At 36.5% G+C, this 26,844-nt stretch overlaps 1 protein-coding gene across 1 annotated transcript in view; it reads left to right on the top strand.

The window, feature by feature from the left end:
- Positions 1 to 26,844, top strand: part of ANXA10 (annexin A10) — an 87,898-nt gene that overhangs the window by 41,596 nt on the left and 19,458 nt on the right. Inside the window, exons 4-6 of the mRNA XM_032412710.1 lie at positions 19,818 to 19,931; positions 21,639 to 21,729; positions 22,746 to 22,825. Coding sequence (XP_032268601.1) covers positions 19,818 to 19,931; positions 21,639 to 21,729; positions 22,746 to 22,825 — 285 coding nt within the window. The remainder of the gene's footprint in view (positions 1 to 19,817; positions 19,932 to 21,638; positions 21,730 to 22,745; positions 22,826 to 26,844) is intronic.

The raw sequence follows: 26,844 nt of genomic DNA on the forward strand, positions 1-26,844 counted from the left end.
CACCAACTTTACAGTTAACACAATGGCACTACATTCATATCTTCCAATAATCACTCTGAATGTAAATGGACTAAATGCTCCAATCAAAAACATAGGGTATCAGAATGGATAAACAAACATGACCCAGGGCGCCTGGGTGGCTCAGTCGTTAAGCGTCTGCCTTCGGCTCAGGTCATGATCCCAGGGTCCTGGGATCGAGCCTGGCATAGGGCTCCCTGCTCCGCGGGAGGCCTGCTTCTCCCTTTCCCACACCCCCTGCTTGTGTTCCCTCTCTCACTGTGTCTCTCTCTGTCAAATAAATAAAATCTTTAAGAAAAAAAAAAAACGACCCATCTATATGCTACCTAGAAGAGACTCATTTTAGCCTAAAGACATCTGCAGATTGAAAACGAGGGGATGGAGAACCATCTATCATGCTAATGGACAACAAAAGAAAGCCAGAGTAGCCATACTTATTTTGGACAAACTAGATTTTAAACCAAAGACTATAACAAGAGATGAAGAAGGACATTATATCATAATTAAGGGGTCTGTCTATCAAGGAAATCTAACAATTGTGAATATTTATGCCCCCAACTTGGGAGCATCCAAATATATAAATCAATTAATAACAAACATAAAGAAACTCATTGAAAACAATACGATAACATTAGGGGATTTTAACACCCCACTTACAGCAATGGACAGATCATCTAAGCAGAAAATCAACAAAGAAATATGGCTTTGGATAACACAATGGACCAGATGAATTTAACAGATCTATTCAGAACATTTCATCCTAAAGCAGCAGAATACCCTTTTTTTTTTTTTTTGAGTGTACATGGAACATTCTCCAGAACAGATCACATACTGGGTCACAAATCAGTTCTCAACAAGCCCTCAAAAAGATTGAGATCATACCATGCATATTTTCAGACCACAATGCTATGAAACTTGAAGTCAATCACAAGAAAAAATTTGAAAGGACCAGAAATACATGGAAATTAAAGAATATCCTACTGAAGAATGAATGGCCTAACCAGGAAATGAAAAAAGAAATTTAAAAATACATTGAAGCAAATGAAAATGAAAACACAACAGTCCAAAACCTTTGAGATACAGCAAAGGCAGTTAAGAGGGAAGTATATTGTAATACAGGCCAACTTCAATAAGCAAGAAAAGTCTCAAATATACAACCTGACCTTATCCCTTAAGGAGCTAGAAAAGGAACAGCAAATAAAGCCTAAAGCCAGCAGAAGAAAGGAAATAATAAAGATTAGAGAAGAAATAAATATATAGAAACAAAAAAAAACAGTAGAACAGATCAATGAAACTAAGAGCTGGTTCTTTGAAAGAATTAATAAAATTGATGACCCCTAGCCAGACTTATCAAAAGGAAGAGAGAAAGGAGGCAAATAAAATCACGAATGAAAGAGGAGAGATCACAACCAACACCAAAGAAACACAAACAATTACAAGAGAATATTATGAAAAATTATATGCCAACAAACTAGGCAATCTGGAAGAAATAGACAAATTCCTAGAAACATACAAACTACCAAAACTGAAACAGGAAGAAATAGAAAACCTGAACAGACCCATAATCAGCAAAGAAATTGAATCAGTAATCAAAAATCTACCAACAAACAAAATTCCAAGGCCAGATGGTTTCCCAGGGGGTTCTACCAAACATTTAAAAAAAGAGTTAATACCTATTCTTCTCAAACTGTTCCAAAAAAATTGAAATGGAAGGAAAACTTCCAAACTCATTCTATGAGACCAGCATTACCTTGATTCCAAAACCAGATAAAGACCCCACTAAAAAGGAGAATTACAGACCAATATCCCTGATGAACATGGATGCAAAAATTCTCAATAAGATACTAGCAAGTCAAATCCCACAGTATATTAAAAGGATTACTCACCATGACCAAGTGGGATTGATTCCTGGGCTGAAGGGGTAGTTCAATATTCACAAGTCAATCAATCTGATACATCACATTAATAAAAGAAAGGTAAGAACCATATGGTCCTTCAATAGATGAAGAAAAAGTATTTGCCAAAATACAGTATCCTTTCTTTTTTTTTTTTTTTTTAAGATTTTATTTATTTATTTGAGAGAGAGAGAGAAACAGCATGAGAGGGGAGAGTGTCAGAGGGAGAAGAAGGCTCCCCGCCGAGCCGGGAGCCTGATGTGGGCCTCGATCCCAGGACTCTGGGATCATGACCTAAGCCGAAACCAGTCGCTTAATCAGGTGAGCCACCCAGGCGCCCCTACAGTATCCTTTCTTGATAAAAACCCTCAAGTAGGTATAGATGGAACATACCTCAACATCATAAAAGCCATATCAAAAGACCCATAGCTAATACCATCTTCAATGGGTAAAAACTGAGGGCTTTTCCTCTATGGTCAGGAACAAAACAGGGATGTCCACTCTCACCATTACTATTTAATATAATACTGGAAGTCCTAGCCTCAGCAATCAGACAACACAAAGAAATAAAAGGCATTCAAATCAGCACGGAAGAAGTCAAACTTTTGCTATTTACAGATGACATGATACTCTATGTAGAAAACCCAGAAGACTCCACCAAAAAATCGCTAGAACTAAAACATGAATTTGGCAAATTCACAGGATAAAATCAATGTACAGATATTTGTTGCATTTCTATACACCAATAATGAAGCAGCAGAAAAAGAAATCAAGGAATCAATCCCATTTACAATTGCACCAAAAACAATATACCTAGAAATAAACCTAACTAAAGAGGTAAAAGATCTCTACTCTGAAAACTATAAAACACTTATGAAAGAAATTGAGGAAGACACAAAGAAATGGGAAAACATTCCATGCTCATGGATTGGAAGAACAAACATTGTAAAATGTCTATATTACCCAAAGCAATCTATACATTTAATGCAATCCCCATCAAAATACCAACGGTATTTTTCACAGAGCTAGAACAAACAATCCTAAAATTTGTATGGAACCACAAAAGACCCTAAATAGTCAAAACAGTCCTGAAAAAGAAAAGCAAAGCTGGAGGCATCAGAATTCCCAGACTTCAAGGTACAGACTACAGAGCTGTAGTGATCAAGACAGGTATGGTACTGGCACAAAAACGGACACATACATCAGTGGAACAGAATAGAAAACCCAGAAATGGACACACAACTATATGGTCAACTAATCTTTGACAAAGCAGGAAAGAATATCCAATGATAAAAAACAGACTTGTGAATGTGTGCAGAGTTCAAGTTCACTCTTCAGACCCATCTTGTTCTCTTAACATTTTTTTCTTTTCCTATTACGTCTTAGCTTCATGGTTAAAAATATCGATCTTGAACTATCAACATACCTAGGAAGTAGCTGGCTAGAAAAATTACCTTAGCTACTTTAGAGGTAGTATTATCACGTCACTAGCACAAGTAACAGGTGTGGCATCTTTTCCTCTATCCTCACTTTTACTTTAGAAGTGAGGGGTAGATGTAGTTTTAGCCTCAAAAGCTTAAATTCATTACACAATTTATCACAGATCAATTATATAAGCATGAATTAAGTAATTTAAAATGGTCCAACTACCTTATCTTTCAAATATATAATGGATTAGATATATTCCTTTTGGTGAAACTTAACTACCAGGAAAATAATTTATAATTTCAAGATAATTTTCTATAAAATCAATCAAAATTTTGTAAGTTTAGAAAAACCTCTATATATGCTTGTTACAGCCTGAGCAATTGTTTGCCTTTAAAATAACATATAATCTGCCAGGGAGGAATGGAGGAACAGAGAGCTGGAGGGAGGAAAGAAGAGAGGAAAGGAAGGAAAGAGGGAGGAAAGGAAGTAAAAAGAAAGGAGACAGAAAATTAGATACTCCTAAAGCCAGGCCTAATTAGGCTTCAAAACACTCTCTAAAACAGTTCTGTAAATTTGCACTCCCACCTACAATAAATATATAATGGTTCTCATTTCCCTTAAATCTTTATAAAACTTCTGAAGTTGTGACCAATTTTATGGATATAGATGGGATCTCATTATGGTTTTAACTTGCCTTTTTCCCTGATAAAATGTAATGTTGAGATCTTTTCATATTTTTTAACCTCCTGTTTTCTTCCTCTTTTAAATTAACTCTAGATTCTCTTATTTTTCTTTCAGTAGCTTGTCATTTATTGATTTGTAGTTATTTATATAATTTGGACATCAGTTATTTCTTGTGTATGTAGACTATAAATATTTTCTCCAAGTATATGGATTAATTTCAAATTATGTTGTACAAACTTCTGTCAAAAACGTGAAAGGTAATGAGACTCTGACATACAAGATAGCAAGCTAACAAGCCAAGATAACATAGATACTGGTAGAAGACAGGAGACTCTGAGTCAAAGACAAAATACAGTTTATCACTCATGGTCATAGTAGTTGCCAAAGCGTCAGAATTTTTGCAAGAGTTCCCTGAGCCTCAATCCCAAAAGTCAAGGCAAAGATGACCAAATAACACCTGCACATGCAGTGGGTTGCACTGCAGAAGAGAAACCATAAGATAAGAAACTTAAATCAGAATGCATGGCTGCCCATTGCTCGTAAGGGAAACACTATCTCTACCTTATGATACTATTCACTATATAAACATCTTTGGAAAGCTAGTCTAGAACAAAGGGCTGTCAGCGCCTCACTCTGTGTAACACTCAGAAACATGAGACCTACAGAAAATGGTCTTCCAACAACATCACAACTCATTTCATTTCACTACATGCCATTTTCACTACTGGCTTTTTTTCCTACGAGCACACCAATCCCCGAGCCATTCCTATCATTCTGACTAACAAAGGCTGAGACTAAATCCATCAATTTGTCTTATACGGCATTTAATTATCAAAGGATTCCAAGCAGCAGGGGGAGGTCAATTGGCAGTATTGATTCCAACCATGCCCCCATAGGGGGCCTAGACCCAATGAACTCAACCAATTCCATAAATCATCAAGGCCTATCTTAAAAAGCTGAGTGGCTTGTTCTTAAGTTTTAGTAATGACCTTTCTACTTGGTTTGAAGTTTTCATTTAGATACAGCAAGGGGTATTTACTGATGGCAAGGACTTCACCTTTGCCCACAAGGAAGAAGTCTAGAACAAGTCTATCACCCATAACAACGTTGGCCAGTGAGTTGAGGTCGTCCTAAATACCTTCTAGAGCCAAAGTGGTGTGATTAGGTATTCCTTCCCCAGGTGCCAAGATTGTTGTTCTTACTCCACCATTATAAAATTGTCACTTTTCTAGTAGTTATAACTTCATCATTTTTCTTATTTTTTCTAACTCACACCCAAAACTTTCTTTTGGAAGGGTCAGATGCAGGAGGGACACTTTTTCTTAGACTGCCACCCACAGAGTAGACGAACCAGTACACCCTGAGGTTGACAATGTTGGAGAAAGAAAAGGATCATCATGCCCAGGAATGGTCAGGATAGAATCCCAATTTTTCAAAATAGATCTACATAATTATAAGAAAACTCCTGTTTCTCTCTGCACTATTCAACACTTCATTTCTGACACCAAATGTGTGGATTATTTTCCTCAAGCTAAACAATTCTCATACTAACTACCCAGAGTTACCACAGATCCTACAGGTTAAAGGCTGTCTCACAAAATTATCTCCCACTTCAGACATCCTAGATTGTCACCTGTACTTCTGACTGACTGGCTATAAATTGGAGGTTCCCAGATCTTCTTCCTTGAGTTCGATAATTTGCTAGAATGGCTCACAGAACTCAAGAAAGTGCTATGCTTGTGATTATTAGTTTATTATAAAGGATACAACTCAAGAACAGCAAAATGGCAGGGATGTATAGGGCAAGGTATGTGGGACAGGATGAGGGATTTCCATGCCCTCTCTGGGCATGGCACTTTCCCAGAACTTTGATGTGTTCACCAACCTGAAAGCTTCAACTTTAAACCTGTATAGTTAGAGTTCTTATAGAGGCTTCATCGTATAAGCACAATGGATTGAATCACTGGTTACTGGTGAATAAGTCAGTCTCCAGCCTTTCTCTCTTCCCTAGAGATCAGTAGGGCTGAGGATTCCAACCCAATCCTCTGGCAATCAGCCCCCTTCCTCTAAGATCACCTTATTGGCATAAACTCAGATATGATTGAAAGGGGGTTATTATGAATAACAAAAGATTATCCTCTCATTCCTATCAGAAAAGGACAAGGTTTTAGGAGCTCTGTGCCAGGCATGGGGGTTGTAGACCAAATATATATATATACTTCATTATGATTATTATCCAGGAGTGAAAACTGCATTCAGTGACCAACTGCCCTGCTAAGCTGTGTACATCAGAAGGAGGTAAAGAAGACGAAGTCAGAAATTTTACTGAGTCAATCAATTATCACCAATACCAGAAGCCTATGGATGGTGAAGACTATGGAAGGTCCATCAGATAGCTTAACTATCAGTCTATTGTTGAGTGATTTTTGTAATAAACACTGAACCATGGTGAGACTGCAAATAGTCTGGAAAGTCAAACACATGACACAGATTAGATTCAAGGACCACATTTGTATCCAGAGTCAGCTGACTGAACAGGAACAGCAGTGCTATAATTTGAAAAAGTGTTAACAATTCCCATGACTTCTAGTAACCTCAAGAGGGGACCAAGTCTGATGCATTCCATCTGCCAAGGCTGTGCAGGAGCAATGCCCTCTGAATGATGATTTCCCTCACAATGAGTAAGGCAGGTCAAGTTCTGACTAGACTCACAAAGCTGGCAAGAAATGCTAACCTTGGCATCAGACACATAAGATACTTTACTACATGTCCAGTTTATGATGGCATATGTGTTATGATGTCCAGTATGATAATGGATCCAGGTAGCAACAGTATAATCTGGGCAATGCAGGCTTGATCAGGGTCTCATCAGGGAATAAGCCTTTAGTATGGACATCTGTGAGAGTGACACCAAAGTTCCTATCAGCAGCCACAGTTTGTTTCAACAGACTACTGCCCCAGAGAAACTCCTTTTTCATATGGAATCTGTACTTTTCTAAGTGTTAAACCAAAGAGAAAGGTCTAACAGTCCAAGAGTGAATAAAAAGATGAAAAAGTTTATCAAGGGGGATACTGGCCAGAACTATGAAAACAGCCTTGATCTCTGCCCATTGAACAAAAATGGTCCATTTTTGGTTTTTCACAGCTATCACTGAGTTGAACAACCACAGCAGCCCAGTGGACATCATTTGGTTTTAGCATATCTGAACCATCAATAAACCAAGTCAAGGCATTTAGGGCAACTGACTGAAGTCTCCATTGATTCAGCAGCTTGTTTCAAGAAGCAGAATAGGGTTAAAGTTTCCCCAAATGAAGAGCTGCCACTTTTTCACGTAAAATCATGATACTTCTGGGGCCAGGCCAGCTGTTTTCTTCGGTGTGCCATTTCCATTTGATGAGACTTGTTGATTTCTTCCCACCTTGCTGGTCATTGAGTCCCAGTTGACCCACCAAAATGAGACTATCAGGCATTCAGTTTCTGAGTCCGGCAGCAAGCCGATAGCTGCTTTTCAAAAGTGGCGTACCCAGAAGTTGTATCAGGAAGGCAATAAGTTTAAGACACCAAGAGGCACCTCCGAGACGCTGCCTCTTCTTGCCAGAGGTTCCAATCAACAAACCGTCTGTCACAGAGATGGGTAGCAGATAGTAATCACTGCGGTTATGGGACCTTCCCCATTTGTGCTATAGGCAGAAGCACTTCCCTATATGTGGCTCATTTCTTATCAAGAGCATCTCCTTTGGTACTTATAAGCATTCCCAGGAGAGACAAATAAACATAAGTTCATCATTGCTGATGAACTTGGTGCACTCTTTTTTTTTTTTTTTTAAGATTTTATTTATTTATTTCACAGAGAGAGACACAGCGAGAGAGGGAACACAAGCAGGGGGAGTGGGAGAGGGAGAAGCAGGCTTCCCGCGGAGCAGGGAGCCCGATGTGGGGCTCGATCCCAGGACCCTGGGATCATGACCTGAGCCGAAGGCAGATGCTTAACGACTGAGCCACCCAGGTGCCCCAACTTGGTGCACTCTTGACTCAGTAGCCAGAGCCGCATTTTGTTCTGGCCACAGGCACAGGGTTTGGTCCTTTTGACTGATTTGGAGTTGGCTAACATTTGAAAAGGTTTTTAGTGAGTCCATCTTTGAAGTGGATTCTGTAGCAGTGCGGCTGTTGTCTCTGTGATGACACCTTGTGTTTGAATGGTATTAACGTAAGAGCTAGGGGACTTTTCCAGGCAGGATGCTATTATTGTTGAGTATTTTTATTCTACCTTGTTTTATACTCCCCCAAATTAATCCTTATTATGCTTTTGATAAGTTAATGCTTATTAACTTTTATTCATAATTTTCTATTTCTTTGTTCATTTTTCTTCTAATATCCAACTCCATGTCTCTGATCTCAATGTCATTTTTCCAAAGGACATTTCTTAGCATTTTTTTTCCAGAAATAACAAATGATTATTAAATTACTCCAGTCTTCTCCTTAAGAATACCTTTATCTTTTTTTCTTCAGTGTTGAATATTAGTTTAGATGGCTATAGCATTCTTGGCTGAATTCCAGTTACTTTTCCTTAGGTTTTTGCAGATATAATTTTAATTTTTTTTCCTGGCCTTCACTGGTAACTTTTGAGAAATCTCTTCTCTCATTAAGAGTCTTCCTTTGTAGATTACCTTTTATTCTCTGTTTGCTTTTAAGATTTTTTTTTTATCTTTGGTATTCTGAAGTTTTACATTATTAGTCAATAGGCTCATGTACTTTTATCTACATAACTGAGGATTCACATATTATATGATAGTTGAAATAGTGTCTCCCTGGTATTGTCCACATTCTCTCCTGCTGTAAATCCTATCCAACAAATTTTGTTCTTGCCATTCAGTCTTCTAAGTCTCTTAACCTTATATTCATATCATCTATTTCTTGTCTGTTTCTGTGGGATTTTTTATAATTTTTTTCAGGTAGTTTTCCAATTTACTAATTCCAGTTCAGTTGTTTATTAGCTACTCTTTAAAGAATATATTGTGTTTTTAAATTCTAAAAGTTTTTCATTTCTAGAATTTAATTTGTTTTCTTTTTAAGTGTCATTTTTTTTCATAGTGTTCTTTCCTATTGTTATCAATTGTCTCAAATTGAGGTTTTAATTCAGTTGTTTGTAGAGTCCATGGTCTATCCACTAGAAAAATTGATTCCAAGTGCATACCATATTTTTATTGTGAGAACTTTTAAAGTGATGCTCATTTTTTTCAGTGAGAATTTTTTTTTCCTGGAGAGTCAGAGAATTTCTCTAGATTTGTTTGGCATTTGCTTCTTCCTGGTGTCCCAGGAGAATCACCAGCCCTGGATCAACTTTCATGATGATTTCTCCTCATAGAGTTCTCAGTTCATATGGGTACAGTAGAATAAATTTAAAAGTTAAGTCCAAGGGAGATACAGCTCCATTATTCTGAATTCTCAGGGAAAATATCCTTCTACTTAAAACCCAGACAATGAAAGGTTAGCTTTCTGCTCATCTTCCAATGCTGAATGGTATTTTTTTTCCTAGTTCATACTTTTACTGAGGATATAATTCTTTGAGGTTCCCAACCTCATAGAGGTTTCAGACTTAGTTCCTTGTATTACACTAGCCCCATAAATGCTCTCTTGTCCTCATATAATGTCCCACATTGGGCACTAAAACCCAAAACAAATAGTTCTCAAAACCAACCCCTACTTTCCCCAGTCACCTGCAAGGTCATCTCCAAGATCAGCTCCTTTGCTTATCCTCTGATTTTCATTTATCCCTTGGTTTTTACACCCAGATGTTTCTCTTTATTCTGAGATCAAGCATACTTTTAAAAGAATGTTATTGTTATTATGGTGTTTATGGGGGAGGACTTCAGTTTTAATATACTATGTTTCTCCAGGAGACCAAAGTATTATCATCATTACCAGACAAAAATTAGCTCAAATTTCCACTGAAAACTGAATCATTAAGTAAACTGTGAAAACATCTACAAAGTGGAGCTGTTCAAAAGAATATTCACTTACCACTGTGAGATGACAATGCAGCTTGCACGAGTGTTTTTATGATAGAATAAATAAAATCATGTGAGTATTTATACAATGAATATTGGGGAAAGTAGAATTAAGAGAAATTCTAAGGCACACTTTATATGGGCCTACATCACTGAGTGTTTAAAGAGCAAGTATCATTTTTTACGGTAATAGAAAAAGGCATATAAGTTAAAAGCATATAAAAATGTTCCCCTGAGCATATTCAGACAAGCAAAATGTTAGTCATATGTCTACTTCTTGCCCCTGATTACACATAATTATATAAAGGTAAGAGGAACAAGGAAGAAGAAACTACCATTTTACTTTTAGTTTAAATGGAGTGGTCAGAAGAGCTGCACCATGGGTAATCTACAGTTTCATCAGCAGCATAGAGCAGCTCAATTTGAAGAGCAAGTACTCATTAGCTTAATGCAAGGCCAAGCTGTGATTCCTACAGAGTTCCTTTAGGGCAAATTTTTGGCGAACAAGAAAGTAGAGGCAGTCAGGCTGGGGAAAGTAACACTCCAAAGGTTGCATCTGCAAAGTTATTTATATAACTCCCAGTGAAAATTTAAGGCTTTAATTAGAGCACCTATTTGAAGGCTCCTCTTTGAACATGCAGAGATTAGCTATTTAAACATATTATTCAATATTTATCTTCCCCACAGAAAGTAATATCTCCTTCCAGATGTCCTGATAATATCATACTATTTCTACCACGATAGCACTTAGCACATTTTGCATTGCAAGGTAATTATAATTCCTGTGTTTCTGCCCCCTCCACTAAATAAAACTGCATGGGGATAGGGACCTTCACTTGTTCATCTTTGAATAGCCAAGAATGACTCCAAATAAATAACTGTTGAATTATAAGTAGTCTTCATTCATTTATTTATCGTATACCAATTTTGTAAGTGCTTACTATGTAGCAGGCACAATGCTATGGGCTGGTGAAATAGCCATGAATAAAACAGACCAAAAGCCCTGCAATGATGGAACTTATATTCTACCTGGGCAAGACAGATAAAAAAAAAATTAGTAAAATGTGTCTTGTTAGAAAGTAACAGTGCTATGGAAAAAAGATAAAGGCTGATAAGTTCCTAGCAAGTACTAGGGAACCAGGTATAATTTAAAATAGTGTGACAAAGGCAAGCTTTATTAAAAAGACAGGGAGGGGGCGATCCATGTGAATATCTAGAGAAAGAACACTAAAGGAAGAGTGAAAGGCAAAAGCAAAGGCCCTGAGGTGGAAATAGGTCTGCTATTCCAGGATCAGTAAGAAGCTGGCTTAAGTGGGAGAGGAATCAGGAGCATGGAGAAGAGGAGTAGGAGATGAGGGCAGAGAAGTGACCAAGAACATACTGTGTACCTTGTGAGTCACTGTAAAGACATTGGCATTTGCATGGAATAAAATACCTGGCTCATTTGCTTAATCTGAGATCAACTACATGAAAACAGTTGTAGTTTATCCTGGAGTGTAGAGTGAGAAAGGACATTTCGAGCAGAGGAGTGACTGATCTGATTTGTAGTTTTACAGGATCGCACTGTCAGGGTGTGTTGAGGGGAGACTGTAAGGTGCAAAGACAGAAGGGAAACTCATTTGGAGGCTATTACCTTAACATAGGGGAGTGACGGTAGTGGCCTGGATGAGGGTTGTAGCAGTGAAAGTGGTAAGAAATCCTCAGTTTCTGGATATATTTCTAAGTTAGAGACAACAGAATTTACTGACAATTGAATAATACAAAAGTTGTGAGAAATACAGTATAATAGACGAAATTCTGATGTGGAGAGCAAAGAGAGATAGAGAGGAGAGCGAGGGAGACAGTCTGGTATCAGCCATTTTTGATCTGTAGCAAATTATTTCGTAGTTTTTGAAGAAAATAAAAAGACATTTTTGAGTACCTAATATGTGCCAGAAAATATTTTAAGAATTTCACTTGAGTTAAATATTTTTATACTTACATCAACCCGTGAAGTAGACGCTGTTGTCATGTTCACTCTGCAGATAGGGAAGCAGATACAAAGAGATGAAGCAACCTACCTGCAATCTCACAGCTGCCACTTCACACACCCAGGATACAAACCTAAATACTTTACCTCCACAACCTGTACACTCTAATGGCATTAGCCGATATCTGATACTGCTTCTTTCACAGAAATTACATAATTTCATTGACATCTTTTATAAAATCGGTTTACCATAGCCGTGTACAGGCACACGCACGCACACCTGAGTTACAAAACAAAGATATACCAGCGCCATCTAGTGGCATTACTAATGTCGATCTGCGGTGGAATACACAGATCCGCGTTCAGTGTTCCTATGCATAGGATGACATAATATGCAGAGTAACTGAAGATGTTGTTACAAATATTTGGGAGGAATGGTCATCACAGATACTGTAGACAAATAAATGACTTGCAATGCCCAAGTGACTGTCAGCTTGAACACTGACTTTATCCTTTACATATAATCAGTAAAATAGGGTTTTTTCTCTTAATGAATGAACATTCATTCATTTATTCTTACATTTGTTTATATATTCACATATATATATACACACACATATATATATATTCTCTGCACATTCTATACTCAGCACTGTGCTAGAGATCGATGGTGAATTTAGTAAAATTTACGTGAAAGTCTGTGTCCTGATAGACTTTTGGGGGAAATAAATGCATATAATATAGTCAGGAAAATCTAGTGTAATAAATGCAAAGATAGAGCAATGGTGGCAAAGAAATAATCAACTTCAGTTAGAGTCAGAGGAAAGCTCATAAGAAATGATAATTCTAATATTTCTACCTTTCCATCAGCTGCCAGCTACCATTATCTTCTAAAAGTATATTACATTGGTCCGTCTGCATTTAAACCTTCGATGCACTGCCACTAGATTTAAAAGTTCATAAACACTACATTCACCACCTATATGTTTTGTTATTAACTTGCTTATATATCACTCATGGCTTTCTATGGCATATATAACATGGAAAAAGAGACCAGAAGGCCAGAATCCCAGCTCTGTCACTTACTTGTTTAGTTATACGGAACTTGCTACTTAAGCTCTATGTGCCACAATTTTCTCACCTATATCATGGGATGTTTATAGTTCCGTGTTGTAAAGAACTATTACTGTTATTCTAACATGCAGAATCCTGTCTAACAGATAGTAAACATTAAATCTTAGTGGTTAATATAATCAGCACACTCCTCTGCTTAAATCTCCACTATTAGGACATTTTCTCTCTGAACTAGAAGGGACATTGGAATAACTGGCATCCAAGTCTCTCTCAAAACATTCAGATTTCCAAATCAATTCAATGTTCATTTAGAGCTAGAGTTAACTGCATATGTCCTGTTTTTCTCCATTTCGGTAATGTTCAGTTGGAATGAAAGAACAAGCATCCTACCTCCAAACAGGATATTATATTACTCATCTGAATAAATTTACAAACTCTTCCTCTCACCTAAGATTCTCATATGGCCCCCCACCCCAGCCTAATTAAAGAATCATTGCTTTATCACACCAGTGTTATGATGGGTGTATAATTCTAGTGTGGAAAAAAAAATGCTAAAAACTACTAAATTAGATGATACTTTGAAACTAGGTATTAACTAGTACAGCATATAAATATAGTAAAGTAACTCTATTTGAAAGAGTTAAATAAATTGAAGCCTTAGAAAATATTCACTTTGTAGATGCCAAAATAACATGTTAAAATAAAATTTAAAATCCACAATATTGAGGTACAATTTATATAAGACATTCATTTCAGTACAACTTGATGAGTTTTCACAAATATGATAGTTCCAGATGATCCACATCCTTGCTAATACCTGATATGATCAGTCTTTGTAATTTTAGCCATTCAAAAGAATGTGTAGTGTTACCTCATTGTGGCTTTACTTCCTATTATTTTAATGACTAATGGTAAGTATCATTTTGTGGGCTTATTTCCCATTTGCTTATTTTCTCAGGTTAACTATCAGTTCAAATCCTTTGTATTTTTAATCAGGTTGTTGTCTTATTATTGAGTTTTAAGAAATTTTTATACCTTCTGGGCAAAGTCTATTGTCAGACATGTGAAATGACACCCGTGGTTTCCTTAGAAGAACTAAAGTTTTTATTTTGATAAAGTCAAATTCATCATTTATTTTTTCATTTATGGATGTTACTTTTATGTACTATCCAAGAATTCTTTGCTACACCAAGACTCAAAGATTTGTTTCTATGCTTTCTTCTACAAGATTTACAGTTTTAGCTTTGCTTTTTAGGTGTATACCTCTCACATAATGTTAAATACAAACAGTAAGAGCAGATATCTTTGTCTTGTTCCCAATCTTAGGGCATGAGTATTCAACTTTCACTCCTAGGTATCATCTCAACTCTAAAGTTTTTATAAATGCCCTCCATCAACATGAAGGAAATTCCTTCTATTCATTCTTTCCTAAGAGTTTTTACTATGTTTATGTGTTAAACTTTTTTCAAATGCTTTTGCTATATCTATTGATATCATGCAGCTTTTCTCCTTTACTGCTAAAATGAGGAATTGTATTTATTGATTTTCAAGTGTAAATTGACCCTGCATTCCTAGTCATTACATGTCATTCTTTTAACATATTTTATATATTGATGGTTTTGATTTATAAATATTTGGGCACACATTGTTTTTTTGCATCTGCATTCATAAGGAATATCAATGTGCAATTTTCTTTGCATGTGAAGTTTTTTTGATTTTGTTATTAGGGCAATACTGGCCACATAAAATAGATTGCGAAGTCATCTTTCATCTACAATTTTTTTTTTTTTTAAGATTTTATTTATTTATTTGACAGAGAGAGACACAGCGAGAGAGGGTACACAAGCAGGGGCAGTGGAAGAGGGAGAAGCAGGCTTCCCACGGAGCAGGAAGCCTGATGCGGGGCTTGATCCCAGGACCCTGGGATCATGACCTGAGCCGAAGGCAGACGCCTAATGACTGAGCCACCCAGGCGCCCCTTTCATCTACAGTTTTCTATAAGATTTTGTATAGAGTTGACTTTATTTCTACCTTAAATGTTTGATGGATTTTATCAGTGATTCCACCGGGGTCTAGAGATGGGCAAGGTGGGGTTAATTATGAATTCAATTTCTTTAATATAAGGAGATTCAAATTGAGTGTAAAATTCTGCTTGAGTTTTCTTTGATAATTTCTATCTTTCAAGAAATTGGCCCATTTCAACTAAATTTTAAAACTTAGTGGCATTGATGTGTTCATAATATTCCTTCTTCCTTTAATGTCTGTAGTATTTGTACATGCCACTCTTACATTCCCAGTATTGATATTTTGTATTTTCTCTCTTTTTTTCTTGATCAATCTAATTAGAATTTTATTAACATTACCGATTTTAGAGAATCAGATTTTTACTTTATTGACAGTTTCTAGTATTTATCAATTTTCTATTTTATTGGTTTCTGATCCTGTTATTTTCTTCCTTCTTATTCTGAATTTAATTTTCTTTCTAGTTTTTTTGATGTGGAACCTTAGGTAATTTATTTCATATGTTTTTCTTATAATATAAATATTTTAAAGCTAAAAATTTATCTTCAAACACTGTCTTAGCTGCATCCCACAAATTTTAACATGTTGCATTTTCACCTTCAGTAAATTGAAAGTATTTTCTAACTTCCTTGTGATTTATAATTTTATCCTTGGATCATGCAGAAATACATTTTTTAACTTCCAAATATTTGGGATTCTCCAGATACATTTTATCATTACTTTTGAAGTTAATTGTGTTGTAGTGAGAGAACAAATTCACAAAGAGGCACATTACAAGCCATATTGAAGGAAACATCTCAAGGGGCTACAGGTGGGCATGGGAAAGAGTGAATGGGCAGAGGATTGAGAAAGCAAAGAAAGCCCAGTCAGAACAGCATAGCTGGGGAGTTAATCTTCTATTTTCATGTCTAAGACAGAAAGCATGATCCTAAGGACAAAGTTGAAGTTTGAGTGTAGGTTGTCAAGAGCCAAGTACCACACCTACTCGACTTCACCCTCAAAACACCTATGCAAGGTAGAATTGACTTAGAGATGAGGAAGAGTAAGGGAGATTAAAATTACTTTGTAATTTTTTAATAAAAGGTAGTTATTAGGTCAATTGCAGACTTTGATAAGAGTCCCTACATGAATTTATGAGTCCATTTAAAAAAGTATTTTCTTAAAATTTTATCTGAGAGAGACCATTAAGAAAAAAAGTAAGCATTGTATCCTAGATGTTTAAAACAACTAAATAATGGGAAATTATTTGTGGAAATAATTCCAAGGGCACAGGTTTGGTATTTTGTTGTTTTGGTTTTTTTGTTTTTGTTTTTGTTTTTACATAAAAGATACTACATTGAAAATTTTTAAGGAGTAGAAATTAAAGTTAAAATAGTAATATTAATCAAGATTTATATCTCTTGATAATGCATATTGAGAAAAAAATCATCACTTTTGGGGCACCTCTGTGGCTCAGTCAGTTAAGCCTCTGCCTTCACCTTAGGTCATGACCTCAGGGGATGGAACCCCACATTGGGCTCTCTGCTCAACAGGGAGCCTGCTTCTCCCTCTCCCTCTGTCCCTCCCCCTGCTCATGAGTTCTCTCTCTCTCAAATAAATAAATAAAATCTTTTTTAAAAAATCATCATTTTAAGAAGCATAATTATTTGGTGAATTAAAGGAACATAGGCTTAGAGTTCCTTTGTCACCAAAAGCTGCCCTGCTTCCTGAGTCCCCACAGGAGCAAAGATCCAGTCATCACATAATTCTGTGCTATAAATCTAATTTAATACTCATCTTCTCCTCAAGCGGATCTTTCAGTCCCTTCAGATTGACTTATTCACAACCACATACGAAAACACACATAGGCAGACACAAGGACTACCCCCAGCTGCGCGCTTCTCTTTTACTGACTTACCTTTTCGAATGTGGATTAGTCAGGGTTCTCCAGAGAAACAGAACCAACATAATATGAATATATGTGCACATCTGCTTGATAGGTGGCGTGAGCCAGACTCCTTACGGACGAGCCTGGGAAGGGGGTCTCTGGCACCTGCGGCACGCAGGTGTTTCTCATCACAGGAATCCCCTGCCGGCGCTGGGCTCCGGGGGAGGAGCTGCGAGATCCCGCGAGATGGGGCTCCCTCTGGGGAGAGCTGTTCACCTGCGCACCGCAGGCCTGCTTCAGCCGCCCTCTGAGCCACCTCTGACGCTCAGCACATCCCAGCCCATCCTGGCCCTGCCCTGCCGTCCAGACCCACAGCTACTCCTACATATCAAATTAAAGGAAAAAAAAAAAAAAAATAAAAATATATATATATATATATATATATCTCCCTCAATCCCTCTCCCTCACTCGCTCTCTCCCTTTCCAAGTCATGTAAGACCTTATAGCAAGGATATAATAAGGAGCTCAAAATTTCCTGTAAGAGCAATGGAAAACAGTTCAAGGAGAGTGACATGATCTATCTCTGTCTAGCTAGAGAGAGAGAGAAAGAGAGAGATTTTCAGGAATTAGCTCACGTGGTCATGATGACTGGCAAACTCAGAAATCCATAGGTAGGCCTGCAAGCTGGAGTCTCAGGGAAGAGCGGCAATTGAATTCCAAGGGTGGTCTCTTGGCAGCCTTCTCTCTTCTTCAAGGGAGGTTAGCCTTTTTCTATTAAAGCTGTTAACTGACTGGATGAGGGCCACCCATATTTTGGAGAATAATGCTTTACTCAAAGCCTACTGATGTAAAAATCTCATCTACAAAATACCTTCACAAAAACATCTAGAATCATGTGTGACCTGATATCTGGGTACTGTGACCCAACAAGGCTGACACATAAAATTAACCATACAAATGGCTTCTGCATCTCCTGTCACAGTGTTACTTGTCCTTTCTGGTCTAAAAGTGACCTGGTTCCCTAATCCTATAAATCTATTCTGATCTTTTATCTGAATTCTTCTAACTGTTTTGTACTACTACTTTAGGATCTTATGCTGTGAAAAATGACATTTGAAAGCCTTAGAAAGTGTATTAGCTCACATTTTTACTTGTTATCTCTGGGTTTGTGGAATGTGAATCTCCTTGAAAACAGAGACTCTGTTGCATTTCTCCAGCACCTAACACTATGTCTTGGAAACAGTATTAAATCAAACAGCATTGAATAACTGCGATCTTTCATTCAAAAAAATTTTTATGCTCCTGCATGAGAATGCATAAGAATATGTTTCACAGGCTCATATGTATATATATGATATATATGTTTTATTCATTGATATAGCCCCAGTACCTAGAAGAGTGCCTGGCTCATATCACCTTAACAGCCATTTGGTAAAGAAATTAGAAATAGTCAATGGTGCATAAGGAGGGAATTAAATACAATATAAGTTCTATGGAAGAGGGGATCTTATGCTTCTGGTATATACTCCAAGCACCTGACACAACTCTAGACATGTATTAATTGCTCATTAAATGAATTGTACTGACCCTAGCAAAAATTCAACAGATTCTCTGTATTACCAGTTACCACCTTATGGATAAGTGCTTTTATTTGCTAAAAAGAAAATCCACAATATAGGAATGGTGTTGTCAGATTATAGTAAATAAAATGAAAATAATGACTATTTCATTTTTTTATTCCAATAGAGCTTATTATGCCTCATTGGCATCTTTAACTTGAATTCTATTATTGAATCACCTCCAAACTAAAATATTGCATATTTTTAAAGTAAAACTGAATATACTCTATATATTTTAGCAAGAAATGTTAAGTTTTAAACATCTTTCAGATATCTTTGTAACCTTACAAAAAATACAACTAACATATATTTTTTTAAAGATTTTATTTATTTGAGAGAAAGAGCATGAGCAGGGAGGGGGCAGAGGGAGAGGGAGAGGGGTGGAGGGAGAGGGAGAAGTAGCTCCCCCACTGAGCAGGGAGCCTGATTTGAGGCTCCAACCCAGGCTCCATCCCAGGACCCCAAGATCATGACCTGAGCCGAAGGCAGAAGCTTAACCGACTGAGCCACTTAGGCATCCCTAACATATGTTTTTTAAATATCCATTCTACACTAGTAAAATAAAAGTCAAAATTAAAATGATCAATTTCATACTTTTATAATATGTATTCCAAGAACAAACATTCAGCAGGCTTGTTTTTCTCCTTAAGTGTTTAACTTTCAATATTTAAAAAATGTATGTATTAATGTGGCTATTTGATGAAAGTTCTTAGATTACTTAATCCATTTACACAAGCTTTTTGGCGATAGGATAACCAGAAACTCCTGCTAAAAGACACTGCTGCAATGATAAAATAAAATGCATATTTTATTTAAGGTCTAATGTTTCATTAATTCCACACAAGAAAACTAAGAGCTAAAAACACAATGTTTTTAGGTTTCAATTTTTACTTATTTTCATAATGAGATCAACAGAGAAGTTGGTGTTAGAATTGGGGAAAGAAGATCATTTTATATTTACACGACTAAAATGTCCATGTAGATGACCTCTCATGCAGAGATGTGATTACATCAGTCATCTCCAAACCCTCAAGTCCATCGTTCCTATAATCCCTGTATGTGCATATTTTTATGTGCATGTGTGTGCATATATGTGCATCAAAACCAGGCTTTTTACTACATGAAATGAACATAGAAAAGGAAGTCCTAGTAGACAACTTTCTGTAATTATCTCATTTCTCTTGTAAAATTGGTAACTAATGTAATAAAAGTATTTACTTTTCCATCCATAGGACCTAATTGGTGACCTGAAGGAGAAGCTTTCAGATCACTTCAAAGAAGTCATGGTTGGCCTCATGTACCCACCGCCATCTTACGATGCTCACGAACTCTGGCATGCCATGAAGGTAGTGGTCTGACACAAAAATATACCTATAATAGGGGCGCCTGGGTGGCTCAGTCGTTAAGCATCTGCCTTCGGCTGAGGTCATGATCCCAGGGTCCTGGGATGGAGCCCCACATCAGGCTCCCTGCTCAGCGGGAAGCCTGCTTCTCCCTCTCCCACTTCCCCTACTTGTGTTCCCTCTCTCACTGTGTCTCTTTCTGTCAAATAAATAAAATCTTTAAATATATGTATATATATATATATATATATCTGTAATAAGTACAAGGCAGTATTTCAGTAGAGAGGAAACTGCCCTGTGATGTTGCTGTATGTGATCAGGGGTTGGGGAGGGAATATCTGAGCAAAAATAAAACAACGAAAATGTTGTGCTCAGGAGAAGTGACCCTGTTAAGAAGAAGGGCTTCTATACCTTAGTAGCTGGGATCAGCCTGTTCTTTTGCTGTACAAACTCAGATCCACTGACCCAGCTCTATGCCAAACTACCAAAAGAAAAAACTAAATAAGCTTCCAGGGTTGTTCATATTCATCTCTCCCTAGTATGTATTCATAAATTAAGCAAAAATGTTCTAAGTCATGTGAACCTCTTTAAATTATTTGTAAAAATTGGACTCACTAAGTAAAAATGGGAAACTGAGTCAGAGACAAAATATAAATGACATCTTTATTTTTGTGACCCTAAGAGTCCTTTACAAAAACCATTGCTCAAGTGTATAAAAATTTTACTTCTGAAGAATTAAAAATAATGTCCTTACAGGAAAGTCATTTCCATGAAATAAATTGACTACAGATTTGTTAGAGACTTTGTTGGCTACGGATGGGGTACAAAAGGCTTTTTACATCTTTCCAAATACTGATATTAAACACCTGCAGAACTGTTGCAATCATTCCAATACCATGCCTGCCAATGACCAGATTACTCAACCTGTGAACAATGTGTGACAGGAAAGAGGAAAGGGGAACAAATTAAGGGAACCTGGATTTTGGCCATCATATTTGCAGATGAGAATAGACATTGTATAAAATTCATATGCATTTCAACCAATCGCTTTTTTATAAATTGCATATGGCAATTCCTACCTCTTGCAAAATGATGTGACTACAAACTATAAGAAGGAAGTCTCAGGTTACTGTTTAGATAAACTGTTATATTTTATCAGTATCACATGGAATGGTAAGGATTTATGAAACTTCCTGGAAGAGGTGTTGTCTTTATGATCACTAGCACAGAAAAATAGATGCATATAGCTGTAAGAGACCGTAGAAAGTACCCAGTCCAATGCTTAGACAGTTGGTACAAAAATCCACATTTAGGGAGAGGCAGGGAGCAGGCCCTGAAACATCTTTAGGAAACTAGCAGACCCTGGTTCTAATTTCAGCTTTCCAAAGACTGATATTCTTCTAGTAGCAAAAAAAATCAGTGTCATGAGCCTTGTTCAAACATCTTTTTCCACATTATTTAGAAATGCCTATGTTGTTTTATTCTAAATGAAGGAACAGGGTTTCAGAAAATAGTATCCTCCCAGGGTCAAGTGGCTAGTAAATAGCAGAGCCAGAACTGAATTGGGCCTATCTTTATCCCAAACACGCTTTCTTTCTCCTCTGCCGCCTCTCAGAATACCAGGAATGTTGTAAATCCTTATTATACATAAGATGCACTATTATTCCCAATACAAATGCCTTTATATTTCTCCCTTTCTCTGTATTACAGGGAGCAGGCACTGAAGAAAATTGCCTCATTGATATTTTAGCTTCAAGAACAAATGGAGAAATTTTCCAGATGCGAGAAGCCTACTGTTTGCGTAAGGAAGTATACATATGTACATATATTTTACACACATAAGCTTTATATTTTTCAAATAGCACACAAAATATTCCAGTTTATGTGTTTTTAAAAATTTTCTAAGACCCTTATATTTGAAATATCACTCACTCAGACCAATTAACTCACTAAGTAAAATTGATGATTAGGTTATCAAAACTGAACCGATTCTCTAGACAATCAAGTTAAGCAAAGTTTCCAGGAAAATAATTGCAAGTTTCTATGAGGTGAATGTTTACATTAATTCAGGCAAGTGCCCAGCACCATGTGTAAGGATCATTTTATTTCTTACCCAGGAGAAACCAGGTATCTAGACAAAATAGAGCAAAGAACAATAACTGCTTAGCAAATTTGAATATGGTTAACTACTTCACTTTATGTAGATCTCGTAATCACTGTGATCTATCTTAAAATCAGATTTTTACACATTTTAAAAGTAGAAAAGTTAACTATTTTCATTTTCAAAAAGTTTAATGCCTTAAGTTGCATCGCATTATGTATTACCTCTCACTGAATGTCAAGAAACTATTCTAGACAGTTACCTCTGCTGCATTTGAGCAAGAACAAGGGGAATTTCCCAAAGGGAATGAAGTAAGAACCTTCATTTAAAATATTAAAGGAAACAAAGCACTTGGGGAAAGTGCTGGGCTGCGTAGCAGTCTATGGAAATAGAATGCAGAATTCCGAATTTTGAGAATTAGAGAATGTGCGATGACTCTCGTGTTGTTTTTCAATTTTGGAATAAAGATAATAGCTTTTTAAGAAAACAGACTTGTGCCTATGTTACTGTTAGGTGTCCACATTTCCTTGGTGGACTCTTTAGGAGATTGACTTCATCTGAGTAGAAGGCAGTAAAAGACAAAGAAATGTCAACAGATTGATTGTATTTCCTGTACTTTCCCCTCACAACTGAGGAAATAATATTAACTTACTCAAAGTATGTTGATATGTGGTTCTATAATAAATCACACCTTTAACATGGAAGTTTTTTCCTAGAATATAGCAGCAACCTTCAAGAAGACATTTACTCAGAGACCTCAGGACACTTCAGAGATACGCTCATGAACCTGGTCCAGGTATGAAATTCAAAAATTCACACCATTTTGCACTAGTAAAAAATATATATGTTTCATTTTCAAAAACTAGGACAGAAAACTCCAGTTTAAAAGTAAATTCTGTATAATAATATTTACTGAATACCAGCTAAATTCAAAGCACTATAATAGAAACTTGGCTTGGATATAGAAACAAATGAATATGAATAATGCACCATTTCTATTCTAAAAAAATCTACTATATATAAGACGATTATGATTATAGACACATACATAAATAATTATGTTAGGTTCTAGCTCTCTGTCTAAAGAGCTAATAAGTAGAAATCCAGAATTTGAATTGAATCCTTTAGACTCCCAAGTGCCAGCATATGATCCTCAGCGCTGCCTCTGAAAATTCTGTGGTACCATTCATCACCACAAAAGAACACTACTTCAAATTAAAATTAAAATTTGACACTTATTTTGTTTTTCTGCACTGACAAGATGGTACGTAATTATTTCATTCAATTAGTATTTCTTGAAAACATCCCACATACTAGCATTGTAATAATATTTTTAGATATAATTAATCTTTGTTTTATGCATATTCTTAAATATGCCTGTCATCCAATTCAGCAAAGACATTCAGGAATGTAAAGAGAATCAATGTGCAGTTCTTTACTATCAAAAAAAAAAAAAAAATCTACTATCTTTTTTTTTTTTAACATATAATGTATTATTTGTTTCAGAGGTACAGGTCTGTGATTCATCAGTCTTACACAATTCACAGCAAACAATCGATCATGGAACACTACATCAAAAACTAATGATGTAATATATGGTGATTAACATAACATAATAAAATAAAATTTAAAAAAAAAAGAAAGAAAATCTAAAAGTTCATAGCTGGGAAAAATGTCTCAAGAACCAGTATTTTGGTTTGCTTTATGTTGTATGAGTGTGTGTGTGTGTGTGTGTGTGTGTGTGTAATGAAAGAAGCACTTCTAAATCCCCCAAACTTGGGATGCTTGGGTGGCTCAGTCGTTAAGCGTCTGCCTTCGGCTCAGGTCATGATCCCAGGGTCCTGGGATCGAGTCCTGCATCGGGCTCCCTGCTCAGCGGGGAGCCTGCTTCTCCCTTGGCCTGCTCTTCCCCCCTGCTTGTGTATTCTTTCTCTCTCTCTCTCTCTGACAAATAAATAAATAAAATTTAAAAAAATAAATCCCCCAAACTTTTCTCTTTATGTCAAGAACATAACCAAGTAGTTGGTAGTTAGCACAAAATTTCACTTAGAAACATTAAGTAGATAGAATTTTATACATGGGGATGTAAAATTAAGAAAAGACTTCATTGCCTTTAAAGAAAAAAGAATAAATGATAGCCCTTTTAGGGAATAAAGGTGGAAGAGCAATACCTAGAAAGAGAGCAAAAGACCAAGAAGGAGGAGACTAGGGTGAGAATGCTGCCAGAGGACCTGGGAAACCCAGGGCCCCCCACGTTCAGGAGGGGAGTCCAAATCACCAGATGAAAACATGGGATAGAACATGGAATGTTCTTTCTTCCTTTTCCCTGAGCCACTCCTGTACCAACTGCCTCTATGAGTCGCTAGATTTTTTTTAACCTAAACATTTCTATGGCCACTATTGCCAAACTCTAGATATTCTTCCTTGTCCTGTATCCTCTTCTGGTTTATCTGAAGTAGTACTGTGCAGTATGTCCTCTGTGAGGGTTGTATCTCTTTCACAGCTCAATTGTGGCAAATTTAGAGATCTAGCAGTTTGTTTGCAGCTTGAGTGGCCCACTTTTCTTTAATCTGGATTCATGATGTCCTTGAAAATGTAAATATCTAAGAAACTTAGAAGAATTCTAAGGTAATTGCTTCCAGGGAATACTGTATACCACTTAGCCACACCCAAACTTCTCTCCTAGACGTATTTCTCTGCATCCTTTCACTCTCCCCGACCGTATTTCTTGTTTTTCACGACTTAAAGCCAGTTCCTTGGAAGTCCTCTCAGATAATAAATTTAGTCAGATACTTGCTGCAGGGGTGAGTCTTAAAAGATGTTTGCTTTTCAAATCTTCGTCAAGATTGCTTGGAGTCAGTGGTTTCCCCTTTGAACTGTTAGAGACACCAAATACCTGGACTTTCTCTCTACTCTCTTTTATTTCTGCTTGCAAACCAGCCAATTATTTACTGAGCTCATCTCTTTCTGGTAATACATGGCCAAAAACATAAAGTAAATGCCATTTCTCAAGCTCACATGGAGACCAGAACAGGTGCTACTGATCAGAATACAGCACTCCTCCACGAAGTGATTCAGAGACTCAGTCTCTTTCCATCTAGTGGCTAATCCAGCTTTCCACCTTCCCTCTAATTTCATCATGCCTGTCCTCAATCTACAAAAACAGAAAAACACTGGAGGATTGTTCCTGGGAATTTTTATGGGCCTCGCTGTGATGTCTATCACTTTTGCTCACATTTCGTTGGCTAGACCTCCATCAGATAACTCCCCTTAATATCAAGGGTCGCTGTAAAATATATCCAGTTGTTTGTTCTCAAAGATGAAACAAGTTTGGAGATCAGCTATCAATGTGAAAATGAGACTTAAAAAGCTGCAACCAAAACAGGCCAGTGAGCAACAGAAGATGGAAGAATGAAGACATTTATGGCAATAAACAGGAAATCTATGAGGATGACTATTTTGGGCACAAAATAGAGAATGTCCCAAGGGATAGCAATGAATTAAAAAAGAAACAAATAAAATGTCCGGCATTATTTCTTAAAAGTACTTTAAAGGGTAAATGTCTTTGCATTTTTATTCATGCTTTAAGTTTTTTGACATAACCTTATTGTGTCACCATTTTTGATCTTTAAAAGATGACTGTTTGAAAGTTTCTTGGCCCTACTTCTAATCTTACCTGTAGAATGATGATGTTCATCATACTATATACTATGTAATAGTATACAATTTTAATCTGAATATATTAGCTATATTTTAAATTTCTATATAACTAATCCTATCATGGATAATTAATTCATATGAGATGAACAAAAACCCAACTCCATTTTAATCTTTTATTCCTTCTGTTTTGTTTTCAGCCTTGATAAACTATGTATGTGTAAAAAAATATCAGTCCAACATTTACCTATATTTGATTGATTGATTGCTGAGTTGTTCCAACAAGCAAATTTCAGAAAAGCTAGTATGAAAGCTAGTATGGGAGTAATCAGTTCCCATCAAGCCTCTGATTGACCCTACTCTTCAAAGCCTCCTTCTGCTCCATGGGAATTGCTCTCCTCCGAGCCTGTTTTATGTATTTCTAGTCTATCTTACCATATAATGTGGGATGTGTATACATACCCACCTATCCCAGTAGCTTCAGTTTCCCAATCATGAGAACTATGTCCTATTCAACTTTATAGTCTTAGAACAAGGGTCTGTGTATGATACGTGGAAACCAAGTCAGATTTTTTGGAAATAAATGCTGCAAAGAACAAATTCTTTAAAAAGTCTGAGTGAATAAAGAATAACAAGGAAACAAGGAAGCATTCAGTATGGGAAAGAAAATACAGAATATTCCCCAGCTATTCAGGAAAACACACCCATAGCCATATGCTGATTTTTTCCCGAAATTACAAATTCAAATATTTACCTTACAGAGATTTCTATTTTTTAATTCTACAAAGCTTAGTTTTTTAAAAAACAAAGTTTTTTAAAATTTTCTGAAGTTAAAGTATTGTATTACTGTACACAAGAAAGTTAAAAATTAAGAATTATTTCTACCTTGTCTAAAACTAGTCTGTATACAAAAATAGTTAAAGTGAGAGCATGACTATTATTAATGAATTTTTCTTCTAAGATATCAATGGCAGTGAATTACTACTTCATTTTCCTTCTTTTCTTACTTATGTTATTTTGCTGTCTTCTTCATTTGGGGTGGATTAACATGTCCAATCAAACACGGGTGGTATGGTTTCCCTTAATATACATTTGTTATGATTAAAAACTTCATGTTGGGGCACCTGAGTGGCTCAGTCATTGAGCGTCTGCCTTCGG

Source organism: Phoca vitulina, unplaced genomic scaffold, assembly GCF_004348235.1.
Source record: "Phoca vitulina isolate PV1807 unplaced genomic scaffold, GSC_HSeal_1.0 scaffold14, whole genome shotgun sequence".
In the NCBI taxonomy this organism is placed as follows: Eukaryota; Metazoa; Chordata; class Mammalia; order Carnivora; family Phocidae; genus Phoca; species Phoca vitulina.